At 40.2% G+C, this 12,392-nt stretch overlaps 1 protein-coding gene across 2 annotated transcripts in view; it reads right to left on the bottom strand.

The window, feature by feature from the left end:
• Positions 1–10,980: 10,980 nt before the first annotated feature.
• SNTB1 (syntrophin beta 1) overlaps positions 10,981–12,392 on the bottom strand; it is a 228,937-nt gene continuing 227,525 nt past the window's right edge. For both annotated transcript variants that reach the window (XM_058668517.1, XM_004580704.2), the window contains one exon: positions 10,981–11,088. In XM_058668517.1, the coding sequence (XP_058524500.1) occupies positions 11,024–11,088 (65 nt within the window). In that variant the 3' untranslated portion in view covers positions 10,981–11,023. The remainder of the gene's footprint in view (positions 11,089–12,392) is intronic.

Genomic DNA, 12,392 nt, shown 5'->3' with positions numbered 1-12,392 from the left:
GAAGGCTAACCAATTCCAGGCAGTATGTTACACATTATATGCAATCCTAGCGGCCATATGAGTAGGTTTTTCCATATTGATAAACTGAAGTTTAGCATAATTAAATGTTAACATTCAGGTCACACATTTGAAAATTACAGAGCTGGACCGGAAACCTACATTTTTTCAACTATATACCATTATCCAAACATCTGGTCTCTGCAAGCGTTAGCTTTTACACAGCTTTTTTACTTCATCCCTTTCATTCAAGGACCATGGTTTTCTACCATACTTAATAATAAAGTCAATTGATTCCCAAATTCCACAATAGTCTGGTCTGAGCTGTGCTGAAACCAGGAGCCAGGAGCTCCGTCTTGTTCTCCCACATGTACTTGGGCCATCATCTGCTGTTTTGTCTCAAAACATTAGCAGGAGGCTGGGTCAGCAGGGGTGCAGGACTGTTCCCTAGGCTTTCTTCGATATGGGATGCAGACATCCCAAGCAGCAGCCTATCTCACTATGCCACACACTCACCCTTTGGGTTGCTTTTTTAGGTCTATGACTTATTTTTTGTCAAATAGCGTTGGAAGATGTCCAATTTCATTCTTTTTCATGTAGACATCCAATTGTCACAACACTTTTTTTTGCCTGTGTGGAAAGGACAATTCCTTCGCCATTGAATTTTCTCGGCACCCTGAACTCCACAAAAGTTTAAGGAATTTCTTGTCACCTTAAAATACTGTGGAAAATATAGAGGACTCAAAAGAGTCAAAGTTCAGTGGGCAGGTGACAGGATAAGAAAATGTTAAGTTGCAGATGTGGGCTTTTTTTTTTAAACAAAATACAAATACTTCTTAGGAGGCAGCATGAAGAATAAGAGAGTACCACTCCCAGAGAATAAATTAACAGACCCTGACCTAAAGCATCCTTGCCACTCCAGGCCCAGCTGAACTTCAACAGGAATGTGAACTAGTGAATGTTTCTTAAAACAAGGAATTGTGTCGCAGCTATCCCGTTGAAGCTTCACCATGTTACATGCTGGGTGCATGGACGACAGTTCATTTAGTTTTCTTAGGTCACAATAAATGAATGAATTTCATTTTGTTTTGTTTTTTGGCTTATTTGTGTTTTTGAAAGAATTACTGAAAGAGATATATTTCATCTGTTGGTTCACCGCCAAGATGGGCACAATGGCCAAGGCTTAAACAGGCTGTAGCAAGGAGCTTCTGGGTTGCCCACATGAGTGGCAAGGGCCCACAACCTTGGACCATCTTCTGCTTCATTCCCCAGGCCACCAACAGGGAGCTGAATTGGAAGTAGAGCAGCCAGGACACCAACTGATGTCCAGGGGGATGCCCGTATCTCAGGCGGTGGCTTAACCTACTGTTGCAGAACAACAGCAAACATTTTAAAAGCCCATTCCTGATCTCCCAGCAGAACAAGATCGTTAAGTAATAATAACATTAGCCTATATTAAATATTTTGCATGTTAAAATAATTGTGTCTAGAGGGTGAGGTATGATAAGTTAAACCTATGCACAAAGCTTTGACTTTTCCTATCATGATATAGAGTCTATTTCCCTAGACTGTTTCTGTGTTGGCCATGTGACTTGCTTTGGCTGTGCCAGTGGCATACATGACATTGTGTCAGTGATAAGCTAAGCCTTAAAAGGTCCTGTGGCTTCTGCTTTCACTTTTATAAAATGTTGCTACACAGGAAGGAATTACATCAGGGCGTTGGCCTAGTCTTCTAGAAGTGTGGTCATAAGAATGACACGTGAGGTGAGGTGACTTACCTGACAGCCAGCACAAACTGCCAGACGTATGAATAAGACATCTTGGTTCTTCCAGCCTAACAGAATATCCCAGCCAAATACAGCCTCATGAGTGAGCAAACAAGCGAGTAACTACCCAGTCAATCCACAGACTAGTGAGAGATTATACATCACTGTGTTCTGAGCTGGCTTGTTGTATGTACGCATTGGATTGTGTGCACATCCGAAAACCCATTGAGAGTTAAGCACAACAAAGTTACAAGGATTTCATTTATTAAAGCTTTTATTTGAAGGAACAAGAAATAACTTACTTTTTGGACTGAATTTGCCTCTTATGAGAGCAAGAAAACTGCAATGGTAAAAGTCTGGCCACTTGCCACACGCAGGTAAAAATTCTGAAGCAATGAGGTGTTACCAGAGTCTTTTCTTGACACTGCCTTTGGGTTCTTGGGAAGAAATGGGCTTTATTCATGCAAAGAATTCTAAGTCAAAGTTGTTGAAAACATAACTGGGCTTTGTTGCTTAACGGAGTTTCTTTCCATAGTCCCTGGCCTTGGTCCAAGCCACATTACAGCACAGGCCAAGCCCATGCTGGGCCTATCTGCATCTCAGAGACCTGAGCCCATGCTACAGGCTTTGTCTGTGAGTGGCCTTTTGCTCATCAAGCTACCAAAGGCCTGGATGGTCCATCATACACCAATTCCCTTTCTGGCCTCGTCCCCACAGGCTTTCTTATTTCTCACCATCTCCCAGTGCCTGTGGTGACACTGTCTGAGCTGTGTTCACGGCATGGAGTCCTACACTCTTCCAAGAAAAGACCTTAGTTATGTCCAAGGAGAAAACTGAACAGAGAAGAAAAGGCCCAGACTAAATTCCTGCTGCTCTTCTGTTATCATTCAAATGTGATTCCATACCCTCCTTGGACGTGGTTTAATCATTTTAATGAGGTATTAGACTTGCCTCCCCTCGTGAAATCAAATTTAGTGTAATTTAGAGGGCTGTAGGTGACATGTTAATTGACTTCTGGTCACAAATTCAAATAGCTCTATTATTTAAAATTTTATAAACAGGTTAAAAATATTCACCATTATCGGAACATTACCCATAAAAAGAATCATTTTTAAAAAAGAATTTTCAAGTGCACATTTAAGAACTTTGTGTAAATTTGAAGGGTACTGAGGTCATTCCCTTCAATCATCTAGTCCCATTTCACAGCACTAGCTTACTTTTACAAAATGATTTATTTCTGCCTTTCTTGGAACAGCAGAGTGTTAATCTGTGTGTGTGTGTGTGTGTGAGAAAGCAAATCTTCCATCTACTGATTCACTCACCAGATGGCCACATTTCGCAGGAGTGCTCAGGCCAAAGTCTAGAGCTAGGAACTCCATTCAGGTTTTCCCACGTGTGGAGGGAGCCCAAGTAATAGGGCTGTCTTTTGCCTTTGCATGTGTATTAGCAAGTAGTTGTATAAGAAGCACAGCAATTAGATCTTGAATCTCTGCTCATATGGTATGTCAGCATCCCAAGTGGTGGGTCAACCTACTATCCTAAAACATCGGTCCTTAATTTTTTTCTTGTATTCTCCATAACATTTTTATGTACATGCAAGCTTATTGCGCATGTGTCTACTGTCTCTTACTTTCACTATTCCTACTCTCATATCTTTAGCACTCTTATAAGATCCTTTTTTTGTGTCTACTCTGCTTCCATGCAGTGAAAGTAAAAAATACAGGTTGAACATTTTCAATCCAAAATTCCAAACTCCAAAACTCCAAAATCCTTCAGAATTTGGAAAAGTTATCAGTATTGACATAGCATCATAAATGGAAAATTTTAGTCTGTGAAACTTTCTTCTGCACATAAAATATCAAAATTATAAAATAATTTTGAGGCTTGGTATATAGGGTGTCTATGAAACAAGTTAATATTATTTTTAGATGTGGGTCCTATACCCAAGAGATCTCATTATGTCTATGCAAATATGCAATAGTCTAAACAAAAGCCAAGATATATCTGATCCTAAGTATTTCAGTTACAGGTTACTCGAACTATTTGCTACAAAACAGAACCTGAGACAAGAATCAAGTATTGGTGCTTGCATGGGGAGGTCTGATTGGAGTGCACCAAAAGTGACAGAAAAGGGAACTAGGAAAGCAGGAACAGCGTGAGATGACTAATTAGTGCTCCAGGAAGCACAGGAGGCAGGGGTGTCCACTCAGTAGCAAGTGTCCTCTTCTCTCATGGGATGTCACAGCATCCAAGAGACATGGAGGACACCAAGCCTCAAAGACCTGGGTCGGGAGAGGATTCCTTATCTGATCAGCCCCTCCCCACTGTTAACATCCTATTTGGCCACACAAGAATTTCAGTCCCCTGCAGCCTAGCACTGTTCAAGTTATTTCCTCAAGCACCTGCTTGGCGAGCCAGGTCCTGTGTCTTACAATATAGCTTCCCATCTGGTTTTGGATTCCATGATCCAGCCCAGAAATGTAGATATGCTTAATGTGAACACAGGCTGCAGCCAAGGCAACGGGGAGGGGGAGGCAGCATCTGCGGAAACCTGACTGCTTGGTTCTAAGTAGAAGAGCCGTGGTGGTGCAGAGGGTTGAGAGAATAGCTGGGGCTTGAGGTGAGATGAGGGCACTCAACATGAAGGCATTTCAGCAGGCACAAAGGATATATTCAGGACACATGAACAGAACCCACAATACAGTGAGGACTTTAAAAATTGACATTTCCTGGGATGAGGATATTGGTCAATGATGTATACTTGGGAGATCAGCATCCCATATTGGAGTTCCTTGTTCAAGAGAGCTCTACTTCCAGTTTGGGCTTCCTGCTAATTGTATACCTTGGGAGGAAGCAAGTGATGGCTCAAGTAGTTTGTTCTGTGCTACCCAACCATGTGGCAAACCCAGGTCAGGTCCTGGGCTCCTGGCTTTGACCTTGCTCAGGTCTGACCGTTGTAGGATTTGCAGGAGTGAAGCTGAAAATGAAGCAGCATTCTCTGTGCTTTTCAAGAAAATAAAAATTGGAAAAAATGTTGGTATATTCTAATTACAAAGCTGTTTTTAAGAAGGAAACAAAGAAAACATACTTTTTAGTGTGAAGATAATATGGCACAACTATACTAGACACTAAAAGATAGAATCAAACGTAATTTTTCATTTTTATCTATATAATCCATGAATGAAGTAGCTATAAGCTGATTATTTTGTTTTTAACTCAAGTACATACACAGGCATGCTACATCTGACCTATTGTATAAAATGTTAATGATATGTGGCCTGGTGTGGCATAGCATGTTAAGCTTCTGCCTTCAGGGTTGGGATCCCATACAGGTGCTGGTTTGAGATGCTGCTGCTCCAATTCCGATCTGGCTCCCTTATAATGTGCCTGAGAAATCCTTGGGCCACTGCACCAACTTTGAAGACCTGAGAGAAGCTCCTGGCTTAAACCTGGAGCAGTCCCAGCCATCACAAGCACTGGGAGAGTGAATCAGCAAATAGAAGACCACCCCCACCCCACCCCCGTCTACCCCTCTCTGTAACTTTGCCTTGCAAACAAATAAAAATGTTTTTGTTAGTTAATAACATTTGGAAATACGTTGAACAAAAGGAAAGCATGCTTTGTTTTCTTTTATACACTCATGCATAGTAGATGAATATCTAGAACATTGAGAATACACTAAATAGGTCATGTTTTCATATCAAACAGGTAGCAAAGTCTAGGCTTAGGTTAAACAGCTTTCTCACCTCTATGAATAACTTAGAAGCACAAAAATCATGGCTGAAACAGTACCATTTGATGAAGGTCTGTCATTTTCAGGAACTCCACCAGTATGGTGTGCCTTGCCCTCCTCATTGTATTAAACAAATAGAAAACCTGCCCCCCCCCCGACTTCCTGTGGGGCTGAAGGAGGAGACAGTGCATGGTAAACTCGTTGAGAGCCACTAAAAAAAAGTGGGAAATAATATCACCACTTCTCAATTATAATTCATTGTCACCATATTGAATGTAAACATGTAAATATGTCAGACTCAAAAAGAAGTCATATTGACTTTTTACAATGCTGCCAAGGTGATCGTTGCCCATTGGGCTTTGTACACACATGCAATCACAGCCTTACTGTAAACTCCCATAAGTCAAAAGGTACATGCATGTTAAAATTGTTACGGTTGTTGTCCAAGAGTCTCCTCCAATTATAATAGAACACATACTTTCTGATGCTAGTATAAATGACTACGTTGCTATCATGCCCCCACTAGTAGGTATTGGAGAAATTTTTCACATTGATCAACTGGTTCTTTAAAGTTGAACATAGTGGGGTACCAGGTCTGTAATCCCCAGGGGCAGGGGTTCCTTAGGCCCACCTGTGAGAACTGGTCCTCCTCAGTGGAAAAGATGGTATACTGGACATCAGGCCCTGATGCACATGAGGTTATGGCAGCCCATTGGGGCCTGCAGAGGACATCTGTTACCATAGCAGAGGAGGGAGAACAGAACAAGTTGGACAACCATCCAAGCCAAGTGATGACAGCAAATATCTGGGCGAATGGAGACTCTAAGTTTAACTATGTCAGCCAATACAAATTGGAAGAGTTTCCTCATCCTTGGATTAGTGAGATCGACAGCATTTCAGAACTATTGAAACCACCTAGGCAATACCCTTGCAGCATACACTGCATGCGGATCCTGGGTTGTTTTCGGGTGACCATTTCCCATCCCAGGGTGCTGGGCCAGTTGGGAGGCTGCGTATGGCTTCTCTCCTTGTCTTCCCATTTCCCCCAGAAATAGGAAGGAGAAATAGAAAAATTTGGAAACAATGATCATACCCACTTTTCCCTAACCCAATGTCCTTCCCACCTTGATCAACTGTGATCAATTGTGTAAGCATCATCTAAGATAAAAACTTTAAAAAATTTTAAAAGACGAAAATAAGGAAGCTTAAAAGCTATATTTGAAGCCATTTTTAGGCAATTTTATATTACTTAATGGTTCTCTTATTTGATTTGTCTTGTCCTATGGACATGAATCTGGAAAAAACATTGGACTTTCGATGTCTTCAAAGGTAGAATCAGAGTCATGAGTGAAGGTGTGGCAGATAGAAGTATTGACTCTAAAATGTAGAATTTTTTAAACAAGATTTATTTTTATTAGAAAGGCAAATTTCCTGAGAGGAGAGACAGAGAAAGATCTGCCATCTGCTGGTTCACTCCCCAAATGGCTATAATGGCCAGAGCTGAGCCAGTCTGTAGCCAGGAGCCAAAAGCCTGGAGCCTTTGAGTCTCCCATGCAGGTGCAGGGTCCCAAGGCTTTGGGAGATCCACAACTGCTTTCCTAGGCCATAAGCAGGAAGCTGGATGGGAAATGGAGCAGCTGGGATATGAACTGGTGCCAATGTGGGATACTGGCACTTGCAAGGGAGGATTAGCCAACTGAGCCACCACCTCAGGCCCAGAATATAGAATCCCAAACAACTGTAGCCCTCCGGCTTGTGAATGACCTGTCTGCGGAGATGAGAAGCTCACTGCCCCACGGCATGATTGGGTTGCCTGAGTGACACCAAGAGATACTGGGGAAGACATTCCCGAGTGTTTTCCCCATGGCACATGTGTGAGATGACTTTAAGTGGCAAAAACACTACCGTAAATGTAATTGCTGTGTTTATATATGTATTTTTATGCTATGTTATGTCACTAGCAAATATGCCTTAATATATTAAAATGGCACTGCTGGTTTTATAAACGGGTAAAAAAAAATGTGCTTGAAGAGATTCTGCAATTCTAAATCTAAAGTTTCAGCCAATAAAAAGAGACTGTGAAACCTGAGCCTGTCATATTTATTACAGGCAATTTAAACAAAAAATGAATTCTTGCATAATAGAGAGTTTGGGTATGTGGACTTTAGCATACAGTTCAAATCCCAAGAAAATTTAGTTAAAAGGAAAGGCCTAAGCCCCAGGTAAACAGCCATCCTGAAGTTATATTCAACAGGGTAATTTGGTGACAATAGTGATTGCTCAGAGTCTCAAAGTTGACTGCAGTAGGATCAAAGCCTATGCTTTAACAGCAAAAACAAAAAAAGTACACCCACCAAAAAAAAAATTGTTAATGGCATTCTCTTTAGCCATAAGCGCTCACTGGGCCACTGTGGCAAAAGGGAATTGGTGGGACTTCTCCTCAGACTCCTGTGGTCATCTGGGAATGTGACTGCATATCACGGCACCACAACCCAGTCCATTGTATTACATATTTGCAACATAATACAGACTTGTGTACTGGAAATCAGAGGTGAATATTTATTTAATTTAGGTATAAATTGTACATGATATTCATGATGATATAAACATAGGCACAGTTTTTTTAACTCAGAAAATATCCAAGAATTACTTTCTAACCGCAGCCTCCTCCAATATTATGTAAAACAGAGTTCGACTGATTTCAGGACAGTCAGTGTCACCATTAAAACCGTTCTTTCCAAGTCACCCAGGCAGGGTCAGCAAGGTTTGTGACAAAGAGAGGCATTTTCACTCCATCCTTTGTTAAAACCAATTAGATGCCTCCACCTGGGTACGTTAGGTTGGGATTATGATTTTGTTTCTTCTGTTTAATTCAAGTCAGAATAAACAATTGATACACCCATACCCCCATTGGCCTTCGTTAAGTGTCTCCGAAGAGTTGTCACCATGCAAAGGGCTCAGTTAACATCTAGCAACAAATGGGTAACTTCCCACAAAGTGCAGATTGAAACAGTATTCATTTACATTGATTTTCATTTCGGACAAACACTGTTAGTGTAATATCTTGGCATTGAACACAGAGTGAACTGAACGGAGCCAAATTTCTCAAAAAGACTGTGGTGACTGATGGTGGCCAGACATGATTCAGACTTGGGAACTCATTTCATCCCCATACACTTTGAAGGGAGGTGAAAACTAATTCAAAATCTGAGAGAATAGATATTTGAAACTGGTTTATCAGAGTCACTCTGTTATATCCTTAGAGGAAAGAAAAATTCAAAACACAGTTAGTAAAATTTTCTATTTCTTGCTAAGAACACATTTTAATTTACTTCAGAAAATGCATTCATTTTATTGAAATATATTTTTCCTAAAATATAAATATTTAAATTAAATTTTTATAAATGTAAAAGAATGTAGATTCTGCTGATCTTACACAAATATTCATCAGTCCAAAACTTAAGTGATGAAGAAATAATATTTGTAATTATGATCATTTTAATTTGTCTATAAATACATAATAGGATCTTTGCAACCTAATCATGAGTAATTAACTCATACTTCATGTACCGAGCACCTTAGATTACATATTGTTGTGGCATTAATGTATGAATTTTAACATGTTATTTACAACATACATGTATAATTCTCTTGTATAACAACATTCCAGTGATTCTGAAAATATAGTGAAAAGAGTGCAAGACAATTTACAAATGCATGAAAGCTCTTCTACAGAGTTTAAGATTTCACTCTTCAGCACTTAAAGTCAACATCCTTAAGCTGTGTCTTCTAAAGCAATTTTCCAAAATACACTCATTTCAAAAGGTGTCCATGAGAAAGAAGCTCTGTGAGTAAGTGTGCAGGAGGTACAGCAGATTCCCCCAACAAGAATCACAGGGAACAAAGCCTGCAAGGAAGCCAGCAATAGTAAACACTATTTAACATTACTTTAACTCAGCATTTAACAAAGACTTTCATTCCCAAACTCCTACCTTGACCTCACCCGCAGAATACACCACGCAACCATTGCCCCTTGGAATCAGTGTCAAACAACACTTATATTAGGGGAAGTGCTAATTTTAATAAAACTTTGTAACTCGATTACATACATATCTGAGTGGGTAACATCATGTTCCTTTAAAACAATTTTACCTTTTAAAGCTCTTTGCATAGGTATTTGCTATAATACAACTCTTATAAAAAGCACACAGATATCACATGAAACACTTGTCTATGTAAGCTATAGGAGAGAGATGTATTAGAGATGCTTATGGAAATCCTAGAGCTAATTTTCATGGTTTGAGAAAAGCAACTCAAAAATCAAATAATGGCTGCTATTTTTAATGAATTCGTTTTGAGAGATAAAAGCAAAAGCATTACATCAGTAATGTACTATATACACCATCTGAAAATATTCTTGTAGAAAAATATCAGGACATTGTGTTATTTCCCTGGAATTGCAAAAGAGCTGCAAATACTACCAACAGGTTTGATTATGGCACTGGGTCTGTATGTAAAACCCAACATCATCCAGAATTAAATGAGGCTGCTCTGTTACTCGCTGGAAAACGCATGCATACAAGCACAGGCAAGAACAAGGGTCAATAAATTGCTCAGTACTTCCACTGGAAACCATGAAACAGGGATAATTAGCTAACCCCAAGCCCATGATTTGATATATATTTATGACTCAGTTGACAACCTTTAAAAAAAACACACACAATTTGCTTGTATAAATAAAGCTATCACTCCTGGCCATAAGGCAGCAGACCTTGGTTTGAGTGTAGTTCCAGAGTGAATCATCTTTTGTGCTTCAACAAGCTTTGCAATTTCAGCCGTCTACCTTGGCTACTTAGGAAACCAGTATCTGATGCTTTATTTATTCCTGCTCAGTATATGCTAATGACAATGTTTTAGAATCATTCGACACGACTGAAAGACATTTCATTAAAAAAAAAGAAGAAGAAAAGAAAAACAGCTGCTTTGTACTTAAATAAAAGGTGGATGTCCAATAGCTTTCTTCCACTCTCAGAGAAAGTCAACTTGAACTAGGAAATAAATCACAATAAAATAAGGGATCACTGCTGCGGGGTAAGGGTGGGAGGTGAAAACGTTCATTTCTCATCTGCTCAGCCCTTGCTTACCTAGGTGAACCAGTTGCCTAGAAACTGGTACAGTTCAGATCTGCACATGCTGTTCTCATGGTCTCATCCTTGGCTATTATTATGTAAAAACTATGCTGCGGGTTTTTCCAGTTGCCCTCATCTCCTTAGCCTTGTACTGTTCTACTGTTCCATCCCTCACGGCACTTCCTTAGGATACCCCTTGCAGTTGCTGAAGCTGACGGAGGAGTCTCAGACAGTTCCAGGTGACTCTTGAGAAGTGACGCTGATGGTGGCATGCTCCACCTGCACACTTGCTCACTGCGGATGGTGTCTGCTGTCACAAGCCCCGGTGGGTCTGTAGCCTTCCTCTTCTCAAGAGAAGCAGCCTCCCTGTTCAGGCCACCAAGCCCAGTCTTGTGATCTTAGCTGACAGGAAGGAATGGATGATGAAAACAACCGGCTTGGGACAGGAGTGAAGGTCCAGTTGCTGAAATTTAAAAAGAAGAGAGCATTGAAAGATTTTAAATGAATGCTTCATGCAAAACAGTGATTTACACATCAAACACATCTATGGGCATTTCTTACTTTTTAAGTGTTAACTGGAGCAATTATGTTTCAAAATCATTACCCCCAAAGGAGATAAAGAAATATATCTTTGAACTTATTCTTTACATCTCAATTTTTTTTTCTAAAATAGGCTCTGTGAAATTTATAGATGCGATTACCATAAATATGGATGCTGCCCTTCTTCCCAAAATGATTTCTTTTGGTACCAGAGTAGTGATCTTTCTACTGGGTTTTGGATAGCATGAAGCAGTACTAAATTTCACATCTGAAGACTAATTGTGAGCTGTGGTCCTGATACTTTTTTTGACGTGTTATCTTGAGCAAGTCACTTAAAATTCTTCTGATCCTTTTAACTCCTTGGAAAATTACTTAAAATACAGGGAGGCAAATGTCTTATATACAGCTAAGTCACTGGTTGGGAAGCCTGCCTTCCATATTGGAGGACCTGAGTTCAAGCCCAGGCTCCACTTAGCGTACATGATTCTTGTTAACCTGTACCCTGGGAGACAGGAGGAATGGCCCAAGTACTGGGTCCCTGCTACCATGTGGAAGGCTTAGATTAAGTTCCTGGCTCCTAATGTCTATTGACTTTAACCCCAGCTGTTGATGGCACTTGAGAGTTGAAGCAGTGGATAGGAACTAACCCTGTCTCTCCAGCTCTCCAAATTATTCATCTGTAATTTAAATTAAGATGCTGCATGTGAAGATGCCTTGTGAACTATCACCATGAGAGCCAAGCCAAGCAACTGTGTCCTTGCTGCCCTTTGCTCTTCGATTGTTACCTGCATGTAATGCCTCATGGCTGTGTGGGGAGTTTCTAAGTCCTTAGTGTCCTCAACATGAGCCTCCAGAACTCAGCACATGCAAGACATGTGGCTCATGCCTGAGAGTCCTTCAGGAGTTGAATTTTATCACCTAATACAGTTCAGGCAAAATAAGAGAGTTCTCTGTAGTTGGAGCATATAATACATCAACAGATTAAGGCTGTACCATGCTAAATATTTTCTATGCATTGACTTTTTTAATTCTCTCCAAATATCAGTATTAGTAGTTGTTGCTATAATCTCCATTTGTTATATAGGCAACCTGTGAGTCTGAAAATGTGTAAAACCTACTGAAATTGTAGCTTTTAGGTAAGGAAGTAGGTGATATTGAATGTTGTGAGTGACGTAATATCATGGTTAAGCCCTGGCTCTGGCATCAAATAGAAACATGGTATCATGT

The sequence above is a fragment of the Ochotona princeps genome, chromosome 9 (assembly GCF_030435755.1).
Source record: "Ochotona princeps isolate mOchPri1 chromosome 9, mOchPri1.hap1, whole genome shotgun sequence".
In the NCBI taxonomy this organism is placed as follows: domain Eukaryota; kingdom Metazoa; phylum Chordata; class Mammalia; order Lagomorpha; family Ochotonidae; genus Ochotona; species Ochotona princeps.
This window is presented reverse-complemented; position numbering and strand designations above follow the sequence as displayed.